Source organism: Oncorhynchus tshawytscha, linkage group LG20 (genome assembly GCF_018296145.1).
Source record: "Oncorhynchus tshawytscha isolate Ot180627B linkage group LG20, Otsh_v2.0, whole genome shotgun sequence".
Taxonomy (NCBI): Eukaryota; Metazoa; Chordata; class Actinopteri; order Salmoniformes; family Salmonidae; genus Oncorhynchus; species Oncorhynchus tshawytscha.
This window is the reverse complement of record NC_056448.1, coordinates 46,994,881-47,021,643: the sequence shown is the minus strand read 5'-3', so window position 1 is coordinate 47,021,643 and position 26,763 is coordinate 46,994,881. Positions and strand designations below refer to the sequence as shown.

The window sequence follows — 26,763 nt, the reverse complement described above, 5'->3', positions numbered from 1 at the left end:
AATGGAAAGGGAAATGGACATAGTAAACCAATTTCCTCATTCTCAAATCAAACAGGGACTACCTCCTTTCACATGACAGACTCGTATTGCATCTCCTGTTGGAACATAATGTTTTGATCCAATCTGATCCAAAATGGTATTACTTCATGTTAATATTCACTAATAGAGGGTTAGTAGATGTTCAGTAATGAACCTTTTAACATAACTCTGATCGTAAGCCTAGACAATCGTTTGATGATCGTAATCAAATCAAATCAAATTTTATTTGTCACATACACATGGTTAGCAGATGTTAATGCGAGTGTAGCGAAATGCTTGTGCTTCTAGTTCCGACAATGCAGTAATAACGAGCAAGTAATCTAACTAACAATTCCAAAAAAAACTACTGTCATACACAGTGTAAGGGGATAAAGAATATGTACATAAGGATATATGAATGAGTGATGGTACAGAGCAGCATAGGCAAGATACAGTAGATGATATCGAGTACAGTATATACATATGAGATGTATGTAAACCAAGTGGCATAGTTAAAGTGGCTAGTGATACATGTATTACATAAGGATGCAGTCGATGATATAGAGTACAGTATCAACGTATGCATATGAGATGAACAATGTAGGGTAAGTAACATTATATAAGGTAGCATTGTTTAAAGTGGCTAGTGATATATTTACATCATTTCCCATCAATTCCCATGATTAAAGTGGCTGGAGTAGAGTCAGTGTCATTGACAGTGTGTTGGCAGTAGCCACTCAATGTTAGTGGTGGCTGTTTAACAGTCTGATGGCCTTGAGATAGAAGCTGTTTTTCAGTCTCTCGGTCCCAGCTTTGATGCACCTGTACTGACCTCGCCTTCTGGATGGCAGCGGGGTGAACAGGCAGTGGCTCGGGTGGTTGATGTCCTTGATGATCTTTATGGCCTTCCTGTAGCATCGGGTGGTGTAGGTGTCCTGGAGGGCAGGTAGTTTGCCCCCGGTGATGCGTTGTGCAGACCTCACTACCCTCTGGAGAGCCTTACGGTTGAGGGCGGTGCAGTTGCCATACCAGGCGGTGATACAGCCCGCCAGGATGCTCTCGATTGTGCATCTGTAGAAGTTTGTGAGTGCTTTTGGTGACAAGCCGAATTTCTTCAGCCTCCTGAGGTTTGAAGAGGCGCTGCTGCGCCTTCCTCACGATGCTGTCTGTGTGAGTGGACCAATTCAGTTTGTCTGTGATGTGTATGCCGAGGAACTTAAAACTTGCTACCCTCTCCACTACTGTTCCATCGATGTGGATGGGGGTGTTCCCTCTGCTGTTTCCTGAAGTCCACAATCATCTCCTTAGTTTTGTTGACGTTGAGTGTGAGGTTATTTTCCTGACACCACACTCCGAGGGCCCTCACCTCCTCCCTGTAGGCCGTCTCGTCGTTGTTGGTAATCAAGCCTACCACTGTTGTGTCGTCCGCAAACTTGATGATTGAGTTGGAGGCGTGCATGGCCACGCAGTCGTGGGTGAACAGGGAGTACAGGAGAGGGCTCAGAACGCACCCTTGTGGGGCCCCAGTGTTGAGGATCAGCGGGGAGGAGATGTTGTTGCCTACCCTCACCACCTGGGGGCGGCCCGTCAGGAAGTCCAGTACCCAGTTGCACAGGGCGGGGTCGAGACCCAGGGTCTCGAGCTTGATGACGAGCTTGGAGGGTACTATGGTGTTAAATGCCGAGCTGTAGTCGATGAACAGCATTCTCACATAGGTATTCCTCTTGTCCAGATGGGTTAGGGCAGTGTGCAGTGTGGTTGAGATTGCATCGTCTGTGGACCTATTTGGGCGGTAAGCAAATTGGAGTGGGTCAAGGGTGTCAGGTAGGGTGGAGGTGATATGGTCCTTGACTAGTCTCTCAAAGCACTTCATGATGACGGATGTGAGTGCTACGGGGCGGTAGTCGTTTAGCTCAGTTACCTTAGCTTTCTTGGGAACAGGAACAATGGTGGCCCTCTTGAAGCATGTGGGAACAGCAGACTGGTATAGGGATTGATTGAATATGTCCGTAAACACACCGGCCAGCTGGTCTGCGCATGCTCTGAGGGCGCGGCTGGGGATGCCGTCTGGGCCTGCAGCCTTGCGAGGGTTAACACGTTTAAATGTCTTACTTTAAATGTCTTACATAAGGATGCAGTCGATGATATAGAGTACAGTATCTACGTATGCATATGAGATGAATAATGTAGGGTAAGTAACATTATATAAGGTAGCATTGTTTAAAGCATTGTTTAAAGTGGCTAGTGATATATTTACATCATTTCCCATCAATTCCCATGATTAAAGTGGCTGGAGTAGAGTCAGTGTCATTGACAGTGTGTTGGCAGTAGCCACTCAATGTTAGTGGTGGCTGTTTAACAGTCTGATGGCCTTGAGATAGAAGCTGTTTTTCAGTCTCTCGGTCCCAGCTTTGATGCACCTGTACTGACCTCGCCTTCTGGATGACAGCGGGGTGAACAGGCAGTGGCTCGGGTGGTTGATGTCCTTGATGATCTTTATGGCCTTCCTGTAGCATCGGGTGGTGTAGGTGTCCTGGAGGGCAGGTAGTTTGCCCCCGGTGATGCGTTGTGCAGACCTCACTACCCTCTGGAGAGCCTTACGGTTGAGGGCGGTGCAGTTGCCATACCAGGCGGTGATACAGCCCGCCAGGATGCTCTCGATTGTGCATCTGTAGAAGTTTGTGAGTGCTTTTGGTGACAAGCCGAATTTCTTCAGCCTCCTGAGGTTGAAGAGGCGCTGCTGTGCCTTCCTCACGATGCTGTCTGTGTGAGTGGACCAATTCAGTTTGTCTGTGATGTGTATGCCGAGGAACTTAAAACTTGCTACCCTCTCCACTACTGTTCCATCGATGTGGATGGGGGGGGTGTTCCCTCTACTGTTTCCTGAAGTCCACAATCATCTCCTTAGTTTTGTTGACGTTGAGTGTGAGGTTATTTTCCTGACACCACACTCCGAGGGCCCTCACCTCAGTGAGCTCCCCCGAGGGACAGTGAGCTCCCCCGAGGGACAGTGAGCTCCCCCGAGAGACAGTGAGCTCCCCCGAGAGACAGTGAGCTGGACAGTGAGGTCCCCCGAGGGACAGTGAGCTCCCCCGAGGGACAGTGAGCTCCCCCGAGAGACAGTGAGATCCCCCGAGAGACAGTGAGGTCCCCCGAGAGACAGTGAGGTCCCCCGAGGGACAGTGAGTGAGCTCCCCCGAGGGACAGTGAGGTCCCCCGAGGGACAGTGAGCTCCCCCGAGGGACAGTGAGCTCCCCCGAGGGACAGTGAGCCCCCAAGGGACAGTGAGGTCCCCCGAGGGACAGTGAGGTCCACTGATCACATCCTCAGGACGTCCTGATTCCCCTGACAATGGCTCCATAGACTTTTCATCCTCCTGGGGACGAGGGGCCCAGGGTCTGGTTTACCAACAACATGGAAATGCCAGAGCCGTTTTGAACAGTGATTTTAAGATTCTAATTACCCCCCCCACATCAACTTTTCCTAAATGTGTTTTTAAAAGAGCTGCTTGGACAGCTGGGAGATACGGTGGTGCCGTGCTGTTGCCCTCCAGCTCTCTCTCTATCTCTCTCTCGTCTCTCTCTTTCTCTCTCTACTGAGTGAATTGGAGTCTCATGATCTTCTTGTCTAAATATAATCCACAGGGTCAGTGAGGCAAACAAACAGACTCGACGCACAACAGGAACAGGGACATAGACTGAGCCACTAAAGCTAAACCAAAGGACCTCCTCTTTGGGGACCTAAAGGCCATTTGGGATCTGATAACTTTGTTTTACCACTAATAATATGGTAATTTGACTAACAGTGTCATCCAAAGCAACTTGCAATTAACACACTATGTATGCGGAACCTTCTGAGATCCAATTGGACTCTATTTAGAAGGACTCTTTTCCTTTCCTCACAATTAACTGTCTATGTAGAGTCAATGGATAATGGTACCGTGGTATCTGGAGGGGGTTTGGGGGGTAAACACAGTACAGTCAGTAGAAGTGTCTCTGCTTTCCCATCCAACCAGAGGAGCACCTCATGGGGATGATATCATGTGCCACCCCTTCTGAGAAAGAACACATAAAAAACACTCGGTTTCCCCCGATACGCCCTCTCTACTCACCCAGTGACTGGCGCTCCCAGGCTCTTTCCCAGAAGGCCACAGTCTATCATCTAACCTCTGACCCATAGCATAATATATATATATATATATATATATGACAGTTATATTGTATATATATAGATACAGTTGAAGTCGGAAGTTTACATACACCTTAGCCAAATACATTTAAACTCAGTTTTTCACAATTCCTGACATATAATTTTAGTTTAAATTCCCTGTCTTAGGTCAGTTAGAATCACCACTTTATTTTAAGAATGGGAAATGTCAGAATAATAGTAGAGATAATTATTTATTTCAGCTTTTATTTCTTTCATCACATTCCCAGTGGGTCAGAAGTTTACATACCCTCAATTAGTATTTGGTAGCGTTGCCTTTAAATTGTTTAACTTGGGTCAAACGTTTCAGGTAGCCTTCCACAAGCTTCCCACAATAATTTGGGTGAATTTTGGCTCATTCCTCCTGACAGAGCTGGTGTACCTGAGTCAGGTTTGTAGGCCTCCTTGCTCGAACACGCTTTTTCAATTCTGCCAACAAATTATGGGATTGAGGTCAGGGCATTTCGATGGCCACTCCAATACCTTGACTTTGTTGTCCTTTAACAACTTTAGCTTGGGGTCATTGTCCATTTGAAAGACCCATTTGCGACCAAGCTTTAAATCCTCCTGATGTCTTGAGATGTGTCTTCAATATATCCACATAATTTTCCTGCCTCATGATGCCATCTATTTTGTGAAGTGCACCAGTCCCTCCTGCAGCAAAGCACCCCCACAACATGATGCTGCCATCCCCGTGCTTCACGGTTGGGATGGTGTTCTTCAGCTTGCAAGCCTCCTTTGCTGTTGTTCTGGGATTGATTTGCACTTTTCGAACCAAAGTACGTTCATCTCTAGGAGACAGAAAGCATCTCCTTCCTGAGCGGTATGACGGCTGCATGGTCCCATGGTGTTTATACTTGCGTACTATTGTTTATACAGATGAACGTGGTACCTTCAGGCGTTTGTTTCATCCATGGGAGCATTTTCCAGACTTGTGGAGGTCTACAGTTTTTTTTTTATCTGAGGTCTTGGCTGATTTCTTTTGATTTTCCCATGATGTCAAGCAAAGAGACACTGGAATTGTGATACAGTGAATTATAAGTGAAATAATCTGTTGGTAAACAATTGTTGGAAAAATGACTTGTGTCCTGCACAAAGTAGATGTCCTAACCCACTTGCCAAAACTATAGTTTGTTAACAAGAAATTTGTGGAGTGATTGAAAAACGAGTTTTAATGACTCCAACCTAAGTGTATGTACAATTCTGACTTCAACTGTATAGATTAAAGAGATCAGATTACCGATGTAATTATTTATTTTGAAAAAGAAAAAGAGTTAGGAGGGATATAGACTAGAATGGCAGAGACAGGACCACCGGAGAGCTACAACTAGTCTGAAGGAATGTCTAGACCAGAGATCTGGCACATCATTAATGTGTGGAAGTCTGAAGGAATGTCTAGACCAGAGATCTGGCACATCATTAATGTGTGGAAGTCTGAAGGAATGTCTAGACCAGAGATCTGGCACATCATTAATGTGTTGAAGTCTGAAGGAATGTCTAGACCAGAGATCTGGCACATCATTAATGTGTTGAAGTCTGAAGGAATGTCTAGACCAGAGATCTGGCACATCATTAATGTGTGGAAGTCTGAAGGAATGTCTAGACCAGAGATCTGGCACATCATTAATGTGTGGAAGTCTGAAGGAATGTCTAGACCAGAGATCTGGCACATCATTAATGTGTTGAAGTCTGAATGTCCAGTCTGGCATGAGATATGACAGCTCGTCTCTTTCATAGTGTTGTCTGTTTTATACATCTCCTCACGTGGCCTACAGTGAAATGAGTTCCTTGGTAACAGGACCAGTCATTGTCAACCTATAGAACCAATCATGTCACAGCCCAGACTGACCTTACACATTGAATTAAATCAAATCAGATTTTATTGGTCACATACACATGGTTAGCAGATGTTAATGCGAGTGTAGCCAAATGCTTGTGCTTCTAGTTCCGACAATGCAGTAATAACAAGTAATCTAACAATTCCACAGCAAATACCTAATACACACAAATCTAAGTAAAGGAATAAGAATATATAAATATATGGATGAGCAATGCAGAGCGACAGAGGCAAGATGCAATAGATATAAAATACAGTATATTCATATGAGATGAGTAATTATTTTATTTTATTTTTGTTGTAAACATTATTAAAGTGGCATTATTAAAGTGACTAGTGTTCCATTTATTAAAGTGGCCAATGATTTCACGTCTGTATGAAGGCAGCAGCCACTGTGTTAGTGATGGCTGTTTAATAACAGTCTGATGGCCTTGAGATAGAAGCTGTTTTTCAGTCTCTCGGTCTCAGCTTTGATACACCTGTACTGACCTCGCCTTCTGGATGGTAGCGGGGTGAACAGGCAGTGGCTTGGGTGGTTGTTGTCCTTGATCTTTTTGGCCTTCCTGTGACATCGGGTGGTGTAGGTGTCCTGGAGGGCAGGTAGTTTTCCCCCGGTGATGCGTTGTGCAGACCGCACCAACCTCTGGAGAACCCTGCAGTTGTGGGCAGTGCAGTTGCCATACCAGCCGGTGATACAGCCCGACAGGATGCTCTCAATTGTGTATCTGTAAAACTTTCTGAGGGTTTCAGGTGACAAGCCACATTTCTTCAGCCTCCTGAGGTTGAAGAGGCGCTGTTGTGCCTTCTTCACCATGCTGTCTGTGTGGGTGGACCATTTCAGTTTGTCCATGATGTGTACGCCGAGGAACTTACAACTTTCCACATTCTCCACTGTTGTCCCTTCGATGTGGATAGGGAGGTGCTCCCTCCTGTTGTTTCCTGAAGCCTGACACCATAACACTCCGAGTGCCCTCACCTCCTCCCTGTAGGCTGTCTCGTCGTTGTTGGTAGTCAAGCCCACTACTGTTTTGTCATTTGCAAACTTGATGAATGAGTTGGAGGCATGTGTTGCCACGCAGTGCTGGGTGAACAGGTAGTACAGGCGGGGCTGAGCACGCACCCTTGTGGGGCCCCAGTGTTGAGGATCAGTGAAGTGGAGATGTTGTTTCCTACCTTCATCACCTGGGGGGTGGTGGGCGGGGCTGAGACCCAGGGTCTCAAGCTTAATGGTGAGCTTGGAGGGGACTATGAATACTGAGCTGTAGTCAATGAACAGCGTTCTAACATATGTATTCCTCTTGTCCAGATGGGACAGGGTATGTGTTTGTGTGTTTTGCATGTTTTTAAGGAGACAAAATTAGATTTCCATTAGTCAAGTCTCTCAGAACCTTCTCATGACATGGACGTTGTTGATGTTTGTGGTTCCACGTGAGCTACTAAAACTAGACCAGAGAGTAATTTGTTAACAGGAGATGAGATGACTGTCTACATTAGTGTGCCACTGTTCTTGTTCTGACCAAATCACGTTTGTCTGATCTAGACCAGAGATCTGTATTGTATGACTGATCACATTAGATTTTATTGGATCAAATAAAGTTGTGTTTGTTATTATGACGTTGGGCCGTTTCGCTTTGGGGTGTTTCTTTACTGACCCCAGGCCAGTTCCCCGTTGTCTGTTTGAAAAACCTTTACCGACCCCAGGACAGCTCCCCGTTGTCTGTTTGGCAAACCTTTACTGACCCCAGGCCAGTTCCCCGTTGTCTGTTTGGCAAACCTTTACTGACCCCAGGCCAGTTCCCCGTTGTCTGTTTGGCAAACCTTTACTGACCCCAGGACAGCTCCCTGTTGTCTGTTTGGCAAACCTTTACCGACCCCAGGACAGCTCCCCGTTGTCTGTTTGGCAAACCTTTACTGACCTCAGGCCAGTTTCCCATTGTTTGTTTGACAAAACTTACTGACCCCAGGCCAGTTCCCGTTGTTTGTTTGACAAACCGTTACTGACCCCAGGCCAGTTCCCGTTGTTTGTTTGACAAACCTTTACTGACCCCAGGCCAGTTCCCGTCGTTTGGTTGACAAACCTTTACTGACCCCAGGCCAGTTCCCGTCGTTTGTTTGACAAACCTTTACTGACCCCAGGCCAGTTCCCGTTGTTTGTTTGACAAAACTTACTGACCCCAGGCCAGTTCCCATTGTTTGTTTCCAACTTGTATGAATTGAAGTCGGAAGTTTACATACATACACTTAGGTTGGAGTCATTAAAACTCGTTTTTCAACCACTCCACAAATTTCTTGTTAACAGACTATAGTTTTGTCAAGTCAGTTAGGACATCTACTTTGCATGACACAAGTCATTTTTCCAACAATTGTTTACAGACAGATTATTTCACTTATAATTCACTGTATCACAATTCCAGTGGGTCAGACGTTTAGATACATGAAGTTGACTGTGCCTTTAAACAGCTTGGAAAAGATTGTACTTTTTGGAGAAATATTGGGATGGTGTTCTTTTGGAGAAATATCCTCTGGTCTGATGAAACAAAAATATAACTGTTTGGCCATAATGACCATCGTTATGTTTGGAGGAAAAAGGGGGAGGCTTGCAAGCCAAAGAACACCATCCCAACCGTGAAGCACGGTGGTGGCAGCATCATGTTGTGGGGGTGCTTTGCTGCAGGAGGGACAGGTGCACTTCACAAAATAGATGGCATCATGAGGATGGAAAATTATGTGGATATATTGAAGACACATCTCAAGACATCAGTCAGGAAGTTAAAGCTTGGTCGCAAATGGGTCTTCCAAATGGACAATGACCTCAAGCATACTTCCAAAGTTGTGGCAAAATGGCTTAAGGACAACAAAGTCAAGGTATTGGAGTGGCCATCACGAAGCCCTGACCTCAATCCCATAGAAAATCTGTGGGCAGAACTAAAAAAGTGTGTGCGAGCAAGGAGGCCTACAAACCTGACTCCGTTACACCAGATCTGTCAGGAGGAATGGGCCAAAAATCACCCAACTTATTGTGGGAAGCTTGTGGAAGGCTACCCAAAATGTGTGACCCAATTTAAAGGCAACGCTACACTCAATTAGTATTTGGTATGTACACTTCTGACCCACTGGGAATGTGATGAAAGAAATAAAAGCTGAAATAAATCATTCTCTCTACTATTATTCTGACATTTCACATTCTTAAAATAAAGTGGTGATCATAACTGACCTAGGACAGGGAATTTTGACTAGGATTAAATGTCAGGAATTGTGAAAAACTGAGTTGAAATGTGTTGGTCTAAGGTGTATGTAAACTTCTGATTTCAACTGTATGAATGAATGTGTCAGACAGGCTGTGATGAATCTGCTGTCTAACTTCATGTACTCAGTGACCTTGTGGTTAAAGTGTCTCCCCTGAGATTGGAAAGTTGTTGGTTTAATCCCCAGTGGAGTCATACCAAATACCTTTTAAAAATGACTTCTTCTTGTTTTGTTTACTCCAGGTTCAGCGCGGTCAGCACGATGACTGATGGGGACTATGATTACCTGATCAAGCTCCTGGCTCTGGGGGACTCTGGAGTAGGGAAGACAACTTTTCTATACAGGTACACACACACACACACACACACACACAACTAGTTATTAGGGATGTGCATCTTTCCCTTTCAACACGTTTCAATACCTTCATGGATCTATATACAGTACTGGTCTCATTCAAGGGTATTATTTTATATTTGTACTATTTTCTACATTGTAGAATAATAGTGAAGACATCAATTATCACACATATGGAATCATGTAGTAACCAAAAAAGTGTTAAGCAAATGAAAATATATTTTAGATTCTTCAAATAGCTACCCTTTGCCTCGATGGCAGATTTGCACACTAATGGCATTATCTCAACCAACTTCACGAGGTTGTCACCTGGAATGCATTTCAATTAACAGGTGTGCCTTCTTAAAGTTAATTTGTGGAAGTTCTTTCCTTCTTAATAGATTTGAGCCAATCAGATGTGTTGTGATAAATTAGGGTTATACAGAAGATAGCCCTATTTGGTCCATATTATGGCAAAAACTGCTCAAATAAGCCAAGAGAAACGACAGTCCACCATTATTTTAAGACATCAAGGTCAGTCAATACGGAAAATAACTTTGAAAGTTTCTTCGTGTTCAGTCGCAAAAACCATCAAGCTCTGTGATGACCCAGAGTCTCCTCTGCTGCAGAGGATAAGTTCATTAGAGTTAACTGGCTCTCATGAGGACCGCCACAGGAAAGGAAGACCCAGAGTCTCCTCTGCTGCAGAGGATACGTTCATTAGAGTTACCAGCCTCAGAAAATTGCAGCCCAAATAAATGCTTCACAGAGTTCAAGTAACAGACACATCTCAACAGCAACTGTTCAGAGGAGACTGTGAATCAGGCCTTCATGGTCGAATTGCTACAAAGAAACCACTACTAAAGGACACCAATAAGAAGACAACACTTGCTTGGGCCATGAAACATGAGCAATGTACATTAGACCGGTGGAAATTTGTCCTTTGGTCTTGAGTCCAAATGTAAAAATGTTGGTTCCAACCGCCGTGTCTTTGTGAGACACAGAGTAGGTGAACGGATGATCTCCGCATGTGTATTTCCCACCATAAAGCATGGAGGAGGAGGTGTTATGTGGTGGGGGTGCTTTGCTGGTGACACTGTCTGTGACCCTTCACCTGAGCACTATGCTGAGCACTTGTTTGCTGCTTTTCCTTCTCTGCTGTCCAACTCATCCCAAACCATCTCAATTGGGTTGAGGTCGGGTGATTGTGGAGGCCAGGTCATCTGATGCAGCACTCCATCACTCTCCTTCTTGGTCAAATAGCCCTTACACAGCCTGGAGGTGTGTTGGGTCATTGTCCTGTTGAAAAACAAATGATAGTCCCACTAAGCGCAAACCAGACGGGATGGCGTATCGCTGCAGAATGCTGTGGTAGCCATGCTGGTTAAGTGTGCCTTGACCTCAACCCCATTGAACACCTTTGGGATGAATTGGAATGCCGACTGTGAGCCAGGCCTAATCGCCTAACATCAGTGTTCCCGATCTCACTAATGCTCTTGTAGCTGAATGGAAGCAAATCCCCACAGCAATATTCCAACATTTAGTGGAAAACCTTCCCAGAAGAGTGGAGGCTGTTATTGCAGCAAAGGGTGGACCAACTATTTATTAATGCCCATGGCTTTGGAATTATGTTTGATGAGCAGGTGTCCACATACTATTGGTCATGTAGTGTATATTATTATAATATTTATTATTATTATTAGTAGTAGTATTATTATTATCATTATTATCATTATAATATTTATAATATGTATTATTATAATATGTATTATTGTATTTATTATTACAATATTTATAATATTTATTATTATAATATTATTATTATTTTTATCATATTTATAATATGTATTATAATATTTATTATTGTATTTATTATTATTGTATTTATTATTATTGTATTTATTATTATTGTATTTATTATTACAATATTTATTACAATATTTATTGTATTTATTATTATTGTATTTATTATTACAATATTTATTACAATATTTATTACAATATTTATTGTATTTATTATTACAATATTTATTGTATTTATTATTACTGTATATTATTACTGTATATTATTACTGTGTATTACTGTATATTATTACTGTGTATTACTGTATATTATTACTGTGTATTACTGTATTTATTATTACTGTGTATTACTGTATTTATTATTGTATTTATTATTGTATTTATTATTATTACATTTATAATATGTATTATTATTATATTTATTATTGTTATTAATATATTTATTATTGTTATTAATAATAATACTTTCCTCTTCAGGTACACAGACAACAAGTTCAACCCCAAGTTCATCACCACGGTGGGAATAGACTTCAGGGAAAAGAGAGTGGTGAGTACACACACACACACACACACACACACGTGCATGCGAACCCGATGTTTATGAGAATCGTCCTGATGGAAAGGTCCTTCATCAACCATAGTCTTCTTCAGACTCACTGAGACTGTCTGCGTCCCCATTCTCCACACCCGTCTCAGAGTGAACACTTACACACTCCCATCATGCATTTTAAAAGCATTGTATTGAATTAAGCCTTGGCTCTAGGGACCTTCCACCATTGTTAAATCCATGATATGGAGATTGGAGAGGGTGGAGAATCAGTACGCAGCCAGTGAAGTTATTACCATTGCTCCTCCTCCTAAGACCGTCTCTCTGTTATCTTAATTCTTGTCAAGTTGCCTTACTGGTGCTGTTCAGAGATGGCCAGGGAAGAGGAGCGGAAGGAGAGCTAGTCAAGTTTAAATTAACGAGAGGATGAACCTCTGAGAAGAGGGGAAGGAGAGCTGTGAAGTTGAATTAAAGAGAGAGGATGAACCTCTGAGAGGAGCGGAAGGAGAGCTGTGAAGTTTAAATTAAAGAGAGGATGAACCTTAGCCGCTGTTAAGCCATGTGACTACAGTCCTTTGTGACTCCAGTGCCCAGAATGAAGTACAATCTCTCCTGTCAAAGACAGTCAACACTTATCACTGTGAATCTAAACCATGATCTATGACAGTAGGACCATTAAAGAGATGTAAGATGCTGGAAATGTGAGTGAAAACAAGAAAGCTTACATCTCTTAAAGGGCTAGGAGACAGTAGAGCAAGGGGCTCTTGTGTTTATGAATACCTTTTACAACCAAAACCTTTTCCTACGTTTTTTTTTTGGGGGGTTTGAGAAAAGAGGTCAGTATCTTCCTGAGGCCCTTGTAGATCTGACCCTGTTTTGGTGTGTTTCACACAGACATGAGATCTGTCAACCATCCCATCAGGTGAAGGAGGTGTCCGATGCTGTGACACAGGAACAATGATCACTGTCTGCAGTTTTTAGTGATGGTCCTCTGAGCCTGAGGCCTTCCTCAGACAGATGGTTCACCATGGCATTGGATGGTTACTGGCTAGCATTAGCATTTGTCATCCAGGAATACATGACAGTAGGCTAACAGCTAGACAGAGGGAGAAAATGCTAATATCCCCTTGTAATGTCCATGAATGCAGAATACATATATTTACAATGTAAAGAAAAGCATGACTGTTAGTCAATATGCTGTCTTGTGATTTTTCCCTCCCTCACAGTTCTCCCATACAGACACCGTTCGGTTTCTCTGAATCTCCTATTTCAATTCATTTTAATACAGTTTTTCTATCTGTTCAATTGTTCCAGTATTTTCTTTGGATTCTGCAGCCAAAAAATAAATGTTCCTTTCCCAAGATAACAGTTTAATTCTCTTTTGGCAACACCACCTTCAAAACAGGGTTTGTCTTCTGTTTGTTTTGAAGACAGACGCCTGCCCTGGATAGATGACGAGTAGATCAGGCAACTGTCTTAAGTGTGTGTGTGTGTGTTTTTCAGGTGTACACAGCGTCGGGCCCCAATGGAACCACAGGGAAGACTTTTAAAGTTCACCTCCAGCTCTGGGATACGGCTGGACAGGAGAGGTACTGGAACTGCATTACAATAACGATTCTAATGGGTTACAATAACGTTTACAATAACGTTTCTAACGGGTTACAATAACGTTTCTAACAGGTTACAATAACGTTTCTAACGGGCTACGCTAACGTTTCTAACGGGCTACGCTAACGTTGCTAACGGGCTACGCTAACGTTTAACGGGCTACGCTAACGTTTCTAACGGGCTACGCTAACGTTTCTAACGGGCTACTGTAACGGTTTTGACTTGAGGTTATTATTTATAGGGGTGCCAGGTAGGTTGTGCCTACCAGAGAAAACATTGGTTTCTCCTTTTAGTTTGGGTGGGAATGAGTCCCATCTGGTCCGTCAAGTCTACACCAATACAAAGGACTTATGTAAAAGTCAGGATGGAAATAAACTTTTCATAAACCCTTAAAACATTGGAAAGAACTTCAAAAACAACTATATTCTTTTGCGTGGGTTGTATTAGCAACAACAATGATTACACACATATAATAATATCACAATGAGTTCTGGTTCCTCCAGAAATGTCCTGTACCTCGGGCCTAAAAAGAGTCCAGCCCGGTAAAGGAGTTCAGTGAACTCAAGTGACTGTTGTCACGCAATGTTTGTCCGTTCATTCCGTGTAGCGTAAACCCAGTATTAAACATACAATCAATATAACAATTATTTTACCACAGAACTTTAAAGCGTATCAACTCTTACTAAGTCCTCAACTACAACTAACTACATAAATCACAGTATACATCAAAACAAATGAAATACCGTATACAAAAAGGTGGTAGTCAGTCGCTCAGTCAGACAATCCAATCCGCCAATAGATCTCCAGCGGAGAAAGGCCACGAAGAACGGAGAGGTGTAGTCCACTGACGCAAAGAGTGGATCCGATCCTGGGTAAACTAACTATATTAGGCTACAAAACACACGTTTAACGGCAACAAAACAAACGGAATAGAGAAGCTCCGGAACTGAGGGTTGAACACGTCCTCATTCATGTCTCCATCACAACCCCCCTTTTGCGCAGCTGATGCTGGCTATTTAATTGGGAATTAAAGGGAAAGCGCCCTATTGGAAGGAGCTGCACTGAGACGGTTCAGAATAATTCAGGGCCGTCACACACCCCCTCCCCTGGAAAAAGCCGACCATTGCCCTGGAAGGCACATCTTGGTCGGGGAAACCGAGAAAGGTCTCCTCATCGCTTTCCTCTACAAAAATATTCATGACTTTTTGGAGCTCACGCTCCTCAGCTGAGGGGTCACAGGCCTTAAGGTGTGAGACCTCTAGGTCTGGGAATCCAAGAAAAGTCTCCTCACTTTCCTCTTCAAAGATATCCAGGACCTTGCGGCGCTCAATCGCCTCCAACTCCTCAGCCGAGGGGTAACAGGCCTTAAGGCGTGAGACATGGACAACGCGCAGATCTTCACCTGTGTCCTCTTTCACCACTCGGTAGTTCAAAGGGCCCATCTGCTCCACAATCCTATATGGTCCTTGCCATTTAGGAGCGAGCTTGGCAGAGAAGAATTGTTCAGCTTTCGAGTAAGGATGAGAGCGAAGCCACACCCGATCACGAAGCTGGAACTGCATGTCTCGTCTGTTCTTATCATAATTTCTCTTCTGCTTGAGTCGAGCCTGGATCGTGTTCTTTGAGACAAGAGCTCTCAAGTCGTGGAGATGGACTACCTGGTCATAGCAAGCAGCGTCTGGAGTAAGCTGCTGGGGCTGTAGCACCATGTCCAAGGGTCCTCGGAGAGGACGACTTAGGTTCAGCTCTGCAGGTGTGACTCCAGTGGACTCTTGCACAGCAGAATTCAGGGCAAATCGAAACTCGTGAAGGTGCTTGTCCCAGTGTTTGTGCTGGGTCCCTACATAGGAAGCAATCATCGTCTTCAAGGTTCGATTTACTCTCTCAGTGAGATTGGTCTGTGGGTGATAGGCCGTGGTCAACTTCTGTCTCAGGTTCCATCTTTGGCAGGTCTCCTCAAAGAGATCAGAGAAATTGGGAACCTCGATCAGACAGGATGTAATCAGGCACTCCCCAGCGAGTCAGGATCTCTTTCGTAAGGATGTTAGAGACGGTCCTTGCTGTGGCCTGACGCAGGGAAAATGGCTCCACCCACTTTGAATAATAATCAACAAAAACAAGCATGTACACATTCTGATTGGAGCTTCTAGGAAATGGACCCATCAAATCCACTCCTAACATTTCCCAAGGTCGGGTAACCACCGTTTGCTGCAACTTGCCAGCAGGCTTTCTACCTTCTGGTTTGTACATTTGACAAACCTGACAGTTTCGGATGTGCGACTTCACATCCATGCCCAGATTTGGCCAGTACAGTAACGCTTGCAACCGCTTGTAGGTTTTGAACCTGCCCAAATGACCAGCTAATGGGTCTTCATGGAAATGTTGAAGCAGTTGAAGGCGTAGAGTTTTAGGTATGTACATTTGGTAGAGTGTTCTGTGAGGTAGTTGTACAACACGGTAGACTTTGTCTTCAATGATGGTCAGCTTTGTGGTAGGATTGACCATCTTTTCTCCATCTTCCAGGATAGTCTGGTACAAAGCCTGTACTTCTGGATCATCCTGTTGGGCTTTCCATATGGCCTCATCAGAGATGGGAAAGTCCGTTTTGGGCGAATCTCGACTGCTTGACAGGACAGTAGCACATGTAAGATGAGGGCCACCGTTATCACAAGCAGGAGCTCTGGACAAGGCATCTGGAACAGTGTTGTATTTTCCTTTCCTGTATTCTACTGCAAAGGTGAACTCTTGCAACCGTAGAGCCCATCTTTTGATTCTGGTACTTGGTTTGTTGGTCTTGAACACCCACACAAGGGAGGAATGGTCAGTGACCACAGTGAAGTGTCTTCCCTCCAGGTAGTACCTCCACTTTTCCAAAGCCCAGACAACTGCAAGGCACTCTTGCTCGGTTGTGGAGTAGTTCCGTTCTGCTCCATTCAATGTCCGACTGGCGAACGCAAGCACTTCTTCAGTGCCAAGTCCAGTCTGTTGGACTAGGACAGCACCAAGTCCAACATCACTTGCATCAGTGTAAACAACAAAAGGGCAATCAAAGTTGGGATGACCTAAAATGGGAGGTGTGACGAGGTGTCGTTTCAGGGTTTCAAAGGAGGTCTGGCACTCTGCCGTCCATTGGAATTTCACTCCTTTTCGCTTCAACGCGTTGAGGGGTTCTGCAACCTGGGAGAAGTTCGACACAAACCGATGGTACCATCCAGCCATCCCAAGGAACCGTTGAAGGGCCTTGAGTGTGGTTGGCACAGGGAAGTCTTGTACAGCCTTCGTCTTTTCAGGATCCACATGAATGCCGTCAAAAGACACAATATGGCCAAGGAACTTCAGGGAGGTTTGGCAGAAGTTGCTCTTCTTCATATTCAAGGTCAGACCAGCTTCTCTTAGCTTGTTCAACACTGCTTGAAGATCTTGAAAGTGCCTTTCTCTGTTCTGAGAGTAGATAATTATATCGTCCAGGTAGACGAAACAGATCTTCCCTTTGAGCTCACCTAACGCAATCTCCATGAGTCTTTGGAAAGTGGCAGGGGCATTCTTTAATCCAAAGGGCATCACCTTAAAGGAAAACAAGCCCTCAGCACAGACAAAAGCAGTCTTGTCCTTGCTTTCCTGGTCCATCTCAACCTGCCAATAACCACTATTGAGGTCAAGGGTAGTGAACACAACAGCGCCAGACAATGACTCCAGGATCTCGTGGATGGTAGGAAGAGGATAGGCATCAGTCTGGGAAACATTGTTGGTCTTCCTATAGTCCACACAAAATCTAAGACCACCAGTCTTTTTTGGGATGAGGACAACAGGAGCAGCCCAGGGAGAGGAGGAACGTTCTATTATATCTTGTGTTAACATATCATTAATGAGTCCCTTTTGGATGATTAGCTTCGCTGGGGACAAACGATATGGCTTTTGCTTGATCGGCATTTCCTGTGTAAGGAATATTTTGTGCTTCAGGAGCCCAGTGCGTCCTAGCTTTGAAGTACATACATCAGCATTATTCTGCAGCTGTTCCAACAGCCTTAACTCCTCTGGCTGTTCCAGCTGAGCTCTTCTCACAGCCTGTAAAAGGAGATCGTCAGAAGGATTATCAAGGGTTAGTGGTACCGGAGCAACGGCAGAGAAGAGTGCCACATTTGAACCCCAATCATGTAACTTTGTAGCTTCTGATTGGTGCGGTATTAACTGAAAGGAAGGGGATGTCGATGGGGGGGTGTAGGCAGTGACTCTTGGAGTTTCAGCTCTGGTTAAAGCACCCAGAGTAGGATGGTCATTCCTGCAAAGAGAGTTAGGTGTGTTGGCCTGTTGTGATTTGTGGTTTCTGGAAGGGTTTACTTGATACGGTCTTGGACATGTAGCTGAAGAATGTCCCTTTTGGCTACATCTCCAACAGAACATGAGAGGGGTCTTGGCTGGAGACTCTAGCTGTTGTTGATGGTCTGTCTTGGGTAACTGTTTGGGTGTCTGTTTCTTTCTCTGGTCATATTGCTGTTGGCATTCTCTGTCCTTCTCAAACTGCTGTCCCAAGCGAACCAGTCCATCGACAGTGGTGACTCGTTCTCGGAGTTGACTGGCTAGTAGTGGGTTGATGTTCTTCAAGATCAATTTAATGACCTCTTCCTCCTCAATGCCAGGTTTCCACCTTCTGCACAGGGAGTGGTAACTGTATGCAAAGTCACGGATACTCTCTTTCTCTCTTTGTACTCGATTTCTGACTCTGTCTGCCAATTCATCTGTGTAGTCCTCAGACAGAAATGCAGAGGAAAACTTGGCCTCAAAGTCAGCCCAGGGGGTAGTGGTGAGACGTGCAACATCCCACCAGTCTCGAGCTGTCCCATGCAACACATTCCTCAATGTGGCAAGGAGTTCTTCGTCAGCCAGGGGATTGAGGGCAAGAAAGTCACAACATCTTTCTAGATGCATTAGCGGATCAGGACTGTCATCTTTTTTCCCAAAGGTGGGAAATTGCAATTTAATGGGCTTCGCCCCCACATGACGTCTACTCAAATCACCATGAACAAACGAGCTAGGAGGGATTGAGGAAGTAGAGGGGAGAGTGTTATCGGACAATGCAAATGAACACCAGGATGCATGGTAGATTGCATCCTGCAAGGGGTGGCTGCAGCATGGCATTGTCTTGGCTGTTCAGAGGTGCCAGCTTGGCCCTCAGTGGTCTGAACAGAAGTGGACACCAGGGAAACTCTGTGTAAGGAGTTGTGCCTAATGGAGGCCATGTCCACAGACACGTCATCCAACATTTTAACACAATTAGAGAGTTCTGTCTGCAAGTGGTCTACAGTGTCAACCATGGGAGAAAAAACAGAATTAACGCCCTTGAGGACCTCAGTGTGGTGATGTTGCAGGCGCCATTGGAGAGTGGCAGTGAGTTGGTTTCGTTGGTAGTCAAACTGCCTGTCCATGGCACCAGTAATTTCCCGTCTTCCACTCTCACTGAGCTCTGTCAGCGTGTGGGTTAGAGTGCTCAGTGAGTTTCTGAATTCCATGGCACTCTGTTGTTGCTCTTCCCTCAGACATTTGAAATTATGGTGGATAAGAGTTTGGAGATGTTGTTGAGTCCGACGAATATCAAGGATGTCACCTTGAAGTTGTAGGACTACAACCTCTGGAGATAAACCAGACAATTGAGGAAGGTCGGGTGTCAGAGGGAGGGCTAGCTCAGTACTTCCACACAGATCCATGTCAATAAGTGAGTAACTGGTTAGACCTCCTGTGGTCCAGACCGAGCATTCAGATTCCCAGGGCTCTGGCCCAAATCAACTCCATTGTCTCCATTCACCTTAAGATTTGTATTGTCAGCTTGATGGTCAGAATGGCCCTGTGTATTCCCATTGACAGGTATGACATGGATGAGCACATTATCTTGGGGTGAATCCATTGTTTTAATTCCACACAAAAGATTTGCTTTGGTTAGTTCTCAATGTTGAGCGGTCCCATCTGGGGTGCCATTTTTTATGTAACGGTTTTGACTTGAGGTTATTATTTATAGGGGTGCCAGGTAGGTTGTGCCTACCAGAGAAAACATTGGTTTCTCCTTTTAGTTTGGGTGGGAATGAGTCCCATCTGGTCCGTCAAGTCTACACCAATACAAAGGACTTATGTAAAAGTCAGGATGGAAATAAACTTTTCATAAACCCTTAAAACATTGGAAAGAACTTCAAAAACAACTATATTCTTTTGCGTGGGTTGTATTAGCAACAACAATGATTACACACATATAATAATATCACAATGAGTTCTGGTTCCTCCAGAAATGTCCTGTACCTCGGGCCTAAAAAGAGTCCAGCCCGGTAAAGGAGTTCAGTGAACTCAAGTGACTGTTGTCACGCAATGTTTGTTGTTCATTCCGTGTAGCGTAAACCCAGTATTAAACATACAATTATTTTACCACAGAACTTTAAAGCGTATCAACTCTTACTAAGTCCTCAACTACAACTAACTACATAAATCACAGTATACATCAAAACAAATGAAATACCGTATACAAAAAGGTGGTAGTCAGTCGCTCAGTCAGACAATCCAATCCGCCAATAGATCTCCAGCGGAGAAAGGCCACGAAGAACGGAGAGGTGTAGTCCATGGACGCAAAGAGTGGATCCGATCCTGGGTAAACTATATTAGGCTACAAAACACACGTTTAACGGCAACAAAACAAACGGAATAGAGAAGCTCCGGAACTGAGGGTTGAACACATCCTCATTCACGTCTCCATCACAACCCCCCTTTTGCGCAGCTGATGCTGGCTATTTAATTGGGAATTAAAGGGAAAGCGCCCTATTGGAAGGAGCTGCACTGAGACGGTTCAGAATAATTCAGGGCCGTCACACTACGCTAACGTTTCTAACGGGCTACGCTAACGTTTCTAACGGGCTACGCTAACGTTTCTAACGGGCTACGCTAACGTTTCTAACGGGCTACGCTAACGTTTCTAACGGGCTACGCTAACGTTTCTAACGGGCTACACTAGCGTTTCTAACGGGCTACGCTAACGTTTAAAAAAATTGTCATTTGGCAAATCCTTTTATCCAAAAAGCGACTTAACTAAAGAACTGTCTCCATTGGCAGATATATTCAGTACAGGTGGCCCATGTAGGAATGGAACCAACACAATCCTGCTGTTACTAACCTCCATGCCCTCACAGGTTCCGGAGTCTAACCACAGCCTTCTTCAGAGATGCCATGGGCTTCCTGCTCATGTTTGACCTCACCAGCCAACAGAGCTTTCTCAACGTCCGCAACTGGATGAGTACGTAATGGTCCATGTAGTCAGTAAACACACGCACACACACACACACACACGCACACACACACACACACACACACACACATACACATATACACACACACACACGCACACACCCCATACACATACACACACACACACACACACACACACACACATACACACACACACACACACACACACAGTCCTGAGGGAGCAGAACGTGGCCAGGGTTGGGGATTCAGTCCATTCACTTATTGAATAGAATTCAGTTTTCCTCCGTTACGTTAATGATTTAACCAGTCAATTAACAACTAATTCTTATTGATAATGACGGCCTGGCATTTGAAAAGAAGACGGTTTCATTATAAGGAGGTATTTGAAGAGCAGGCAGGTCCTCAGGGGATTAATATAAATCAATACTGTAGTCATTCAGGCCTTTTGATCCAGGAAGAAGGCAAAGGTTAGTAGTAAACTGTTTTCTGGAGAAGGAAACATACACACCTTAATTAGCGGAAGTCCAGACCCCCATGACAAAATAAGTTAGCTTCACATTCTCTTACTATGCTGCAATACTTTGATTAATTAGCCAACGTTTCTGCCAGAAAGCTACTTTCATCAGGGAGTAGTACTACTAAACGGTGGTATCTTGGTACTCTAATCATGCTGGCTTTAGATTCAGCACAGGATGTAGAGAAGGTGACTAGCAAACTACAGATTGAGTGTGAGGACATACAGCACTTGACATGTAATGATGATATGAGGACACACAGCGCTGTCCCAAAAGAGAGACAGAATATAAAAGGTGGTGTTTTTGGTTAATGCTAACTGTTGTCCCCAGGCCAGCTGCAGGCCAATGCTAACTGTTGTCCCCAGGCTAGCTGCAGGCCAATGCTAACTGTTGTCCCCAGGCTAGCTGCAGGCCAATGCTAACTGTTGTCCCCAGGCTAGCTGCAGGCCAATGCTAACTGTTGTCCCCAGGCTAGCTGCAGGCAATGCTAACTGTTGTCTCCAAGCTGCAGGTTAACTGTTGTCCCCAGGCTAGCTGCAGGCTAACTGTTGTCCCCAGGCAGCTGCAGGCCAATGCTAACAGTTGTCCCCAGGCTAGCTGCAGGCCAATGCTAACAGTTGTCCCCAGGCTAGCTGCAGGCCAATGCTAACTCTTCCATGTTGTCCTCAGGCCAGCTGCAGGCCAATGCTAACTGTTGTCCTCAGGCCAGCTGCAGGCCAATGCTAACTGTTGTCCCCAGGACAGCTACAGGCCAATGCTAATTGTTGTCCCCAGGCTAGCTGTTCCATGTTGTCCTCGGGCCAGCTGCAGGCCAATGCTAACTGTTCCATGTTGTTCTCAGGCTAGCTGCAGGCCAATGCTAATTGTTGTCCCCAGGCTAGCTGTTCCATGTTGTCCTCAGGCCAGCTGCAGGCCAATGCTAACTGTTCCATGTTGTCCTCAGGCCAGCTGCAGGCCAATGCTAACTGTTCTATGTTGTCCTCAGGCCAGCTCCAGGCCAATGCTAACTGTTGTCCTCAGGCTAGCTGCAGGCCAATGCTAACTGTTCTATGTTGTCCTCAGGCCAGCTGCAGGCCAATGCTAACTGTTCCATGTTGTCCTCAGGCCAGCTGCAGGCCAATGCTAACTGTTCCATGTTGTCCTCAGGCCAGCTGCAGGCCAATGCTAACTGTTCTATGTTGTCCTCAGGCCAGCTCCAGGCCAATGCTAACTGTTGTCCTCAGGCTAGCTGCAGGCCAATGCTAACTGTTCTATGTTGTCCTCAGGCCAGCTGCAGGCCAATGCGTACTGTGAGAACCCAGACATTGTGTTGGTGGGCAACAAGGCAGACCTGGCGGACCAGAGAGAGGTGCAGGAGAAGCACGCTAAGGAACTAGCCGACAAGTACGGGTGAGTATACGCACGCGCGCACACACACACACACACACACACACACACACACACACACACACACGGAAAAGAGAGAGCCAGAAACCACCGTCAGACCTAATGACTATTAGGTTATACAGTTCCGACTTCAACTGTACTTGCCTCAGAAGATCGACGATCCATGGCCTAACGTAAAGTAGTCAAGGCAATGTGGCTTTTTACTGTTGCTGAGGCTGCAGTTATAGTGCCACTGATGACAAGCTCTCACTCTCCACTACAGTCAGGGATTAATACTTCCACTGAGGAAGTCTCCTCTGTCCTTTATGAGTGCTGGGCTTGTCATTCACAGCTCTGTCTGTGTGTGTGTGTGTGTGTGTGTGTGTGTGTGTGTGTGTGTGTGTGTGTGTGTGTGTGTGTGTGTTGTCATTGAGAGCTGTACGTAAGGATACTTTGTGGTCTAGGGTGACGTGGTTGTTGTCTTACCAGTGTAAGTTGGTACCCAGGTGTACCAGTGTAATGTGTTGTCTCTGTAGGGTCCCCAGGTGTACTAGTGTAATGTGTTGTCTCTGTAGGGTACCCAGGTGTACCAGTGTAATGTAATGTGTTGTCTCTGTAGGGTCCCCAGGTGTACCAGTGTAATGTAATGTGTTGTCTCTGTAGGGTACCCAGGTGTACTAGTGTAATGTAATGTGTTGTCTCTGTAGGGTACCCAGGTGTACCAGTGTAATGTGTTGTCTCTGTAGGGTCCCCAGGTGTACTAGTGTAATGTAATGTGTTGTCTCTGTAGGGTCCCCAGGTGTACTAGTGTAATGTAATGTGTTGTCTCTGTAGGGTACCCAGGTGTACCAGTGTAATGTGTTGTCTCTGTAGGGTCCCCAGGTGTACCAGTGTAATGTAATGTGTTGTCTCTGTAGGGTCCCCAGGTGTACCAGTGTAATGTAATGTGTTGTCTCTGTAGGGTACCCAGGTGTACCAGTGTAATGTAATGTGTTGTCTCTGTAGGGTACCCAGGTGTACTAGTGTAATGTAATGTGTTGTCTCTGTAGGGTACCCAGGTGTACCAGTGTAATGTGTTGTCTCTGTAGGGTACCCAGGTGTACCAGTGTAATGTGTTGTCTCTGTAGGGTCCCCAGGTGTACCAGTGTAATGTGTTGTCTCTGTAGGGTACCCAGGTGTACCAGTGTAATGTGTTGTCTCTGTAGGGTACCCAGGTGTACCAGTGTAATGTGTTGTCTCTGTAGGGTACCCAGGTGTACCAGTGTAATGTGTTGTCTCTGTAGGGTACCCAGGTGTACCAGTGTAATGTGTTGTCTCTGTAGGGTACCCAGGTGTACCAGTGTAATGTGTTGTCTCTGTAGGGTACCCAGGTGTACTAGTGTAATGTAATGTGTTGTCTCTGTAGGGTACCCAGGTGTACCAGTGTAATGTGTTGTCTCTGTAGGGTCCCCAGGTGTACCAGTGTAATGTGTTGTCTCTGTAGGGTACCCAGGTGTACTAGTGTAATGTGTTGTCTCTGTAGGGTACCCAGGTGTACTAGTGTAATGTGTTGTCTCTGTAGGGTCCCCAGGTGTACCAGTGCAATGTAATGTGTTGTCTCTGTAGGGTCCCCAGGTGTACCAGTGTAATGTAATGTGTTGTCTCTGTAGGGTACCCAGGTGTACTAGTGTAATGTGTTGTCTCTGTAGGGTCCCCAGGTGTACCAGTGTAATGTAATGTGTTGTCTCTGTAGGGTACCCAGGTGTACCAGTGTAATGTGTTGTCTCTGTAGGGTCCCCAGGTGTACCAGTATAATGTGTTGTCTCTGTAGGGTCCCCAGGTGTACCAGTGTAATGTGTTGTCTCTGTAGGGTACCCAGGTGTACCAGTATAATGTGTTGTCTCTGTAGGGTACCCAGGTGTACCAGTGTAATATGTTGTCTCTGTAGGGTCCCCAGGTGTACCAGTGTAATGTGTTGTCTCTGTAGGGTACCCAGGTGTACCAGTGTAATGTTCTGGGTTCTGTTTGTCTCCCGTCTCATCTGGGTTCTGTCTGATCTGGTTTCTCTTTGTCCGCTGTGATCTGGGTTCTCTATGTGATCTGGGTCCTGTGATCTGGGTTTAGTATGTCCTGTCTGATCTGGGTTCTGTATGTCCCCTGTCTGATGTGGGTTCTGTATGTCCCCTGTCTGATCTGAGTTCTGTATGTGTCCTGTCTGATCTGGGTTCTGTATGTCCTGTCTGATGTGGGTTCTGTATGTCCTGTCTGATGTGGGTTCTGTATGTCCTGTCTGATGTGGGTTCTGTATGTCCTGTCTGATGTGGGTTCTGTATGTCCTGTCTGATCTGGGTTCTGTATGTCCTGTCTGATGTGGGTTCTGTATGTCCTGTCTGATGTGGGTTCTGTATGTCCTGTCTGATGTGGGTTCTGTATGTCCTGTCTGATGTAGGTTCTGTATGTCCTGTCTGATCTGGGTTCTGTATGTCCTGTCTGATGTGGGTTCTGTATGTCCTGTCTGATGTGGGTTCTGTATGTCCTGTCTGATGTGGGTTCTGTGTGTCCTGTCTGATGTGGGTTCTGTGTGTCCTGTCTGATGTGGGTTCCGTATGTCCCCTGTCTGATCTGGGTTCTGAATGTCCCCTGTAGGATCCCGTACTTTGAGACGTCGGCAGCGACGGGGTCTGAGGTGGACAAGGCGGTCATCACTCTGCTAGACCTGGTCATGAAGAGGATGGAGCAGTGTGTCGACAAGCCCACCGCCGATCCCGCCAACGGGGGAGGAGCCACCAAGCTGGAGGACGCTGCGCCTGACCAGAAGAAGTGTGCATGTTAGACTTGGCCTCTTCCACGTCCCCTTCTCCCTACTCTGGTTGGTCCTCTAGTGTGCCCTCTGGTGGCCAGACGCAGAAGGGCAGCAGCGTGGCCACAGCATGATGTGTGAGGGGGCAGCTCAGTCAGCCACACTGCAATGGGGCTGTGGTTCTGGCCTTGCATGGCCTGTGTGTACTGTGCTGGGCCTGGCTATGTGTCTCTCCTGCCTGTCCTGTGTTGTGTTGTATTGTGTCCCAATTGTCACCCTGTTCCCTTACATAGGGCATTACATTTGACCAGAGCCTATAAGGTGTGCACTATGTACATTGCCTTGGACATAATGGACAAGACAGCGGGACGAGCTGAGTTCATTATCTCCTAGGTAATGTACAGAACGGAGGCGTTTATCCCGCTTATACCACAGTTGCCAAAGAAAACAATACTAAAGCACACATTTTCTGGTGGAAATGTTTTCATAGATATTTTTTGAATTGATTAAAAGTTAAATGAATACTTTTTCCATCCTCCCAGGAAACCTGATTTGTTAGTCCGTTGCCAGAGATGCGACTCCGTTGCTCATTCTTTCTGTTCTATGGACGTTTTTATTCGGTTGCCATGCTGACTTGCTTGCTAGCTAGTGAACTATTTTTTTAACACAATCACGTCAACCTCTGCAGCCAGAATAACGGCAAAGTAGCTGCGTTTGCGTGAGCTGTTTTCTAGTGACAATTCATGTGGATACATCCATAACAATGAGCTGATGATGATGATGAGCGATTTTGGCATTGAATAGTTTGTGTTCACGTCAGGACACTGTTAATTATGAGGAGAGCGCATTGCATATTTACATTTTGAGTCATTTGGCAGACACTCTTGCTCAAAGGCATGTTGTTCACCTAGTCCGCTCGGGGATTCGAACCAGCGACCCTTCGGTTACTGTCCCAATCCTCTTAACTTCTAGGCTAGCTGCTGCCCTTATCGAACACGTCAAACACTAGGCTTGAACGTAGCTAAACAGTTTGTTGCTAGCAAACATGCCAATATGACCAATCGAATTTAACAATATCAGTTGCTGAAAACAGCTGTTAAAAAATAGAAAAGTGGGTGGGTTTGACAGCATAGCTCCACTTGCTTCATGATTGCAACATTGAAGGCCCGGGAAAAATGTATGTTCATCCCATCACTCACCACGTTAGGTTCATCAGAGGTCTCTGCGAAAAAAATAAATGAATGCTAGCTAGCTAGTTAGCTATGTT

The 26,763-nt window shown here is 45.2% G+C and overlaps 1 protein-coding gene across 3 annotated transcripts in view; it reads left to right on the top strand.

Annotated features, from left to right (window-relative positions):
• LOC112237540 (ras-related protein Rab-27B-like) overlaps nucleotides 1-26,027 on the top strand; it is an 89,328-nt gene extending 63,301 nt beyond the window's left edge. For all 3 annotated transcript variants that reach the window (XM_042302760.1, XM_042302761.1, XM_042302759.1), the window contains 6 exons: nucleotides 9,550-9,651; nucleotides 11,921-11,990; nucleotides 13,494-13,579; nucleotides 20,762-20,865; nucleotides 22,618-22,741; nucleotides 25,343-26,027. In XM_042302760.1, coding sequence (XP_042158694.1) covers nucleotides 9,569-9,651; nucleotides 11,921-11,990; nucleotides 13,494-13,579; nucleotides 20,762-20,865; nucleotides 22,618-22,741; nucleotides 25,343-25,529 — 654 coding nt within the window. In that variant the 5' untranslated portion in view covers nucleotides 9,550-9,568 and the 3' untranslated portion in view covers nucleotides 25,530-26,027. The remainder of the gene's footprint in view (nucleotides 1-9,549; nucleotides 9,652-11,920; nucleotides 11,991-13,493; nucleotides 13,580-20,761; nucleotides 20,866-22,617; nucleotides 22,742-25,342) is intronic.
• The last annotated feature ends 736 nt before the right edge of the window (nucleotides 26,028-26,763 follow it).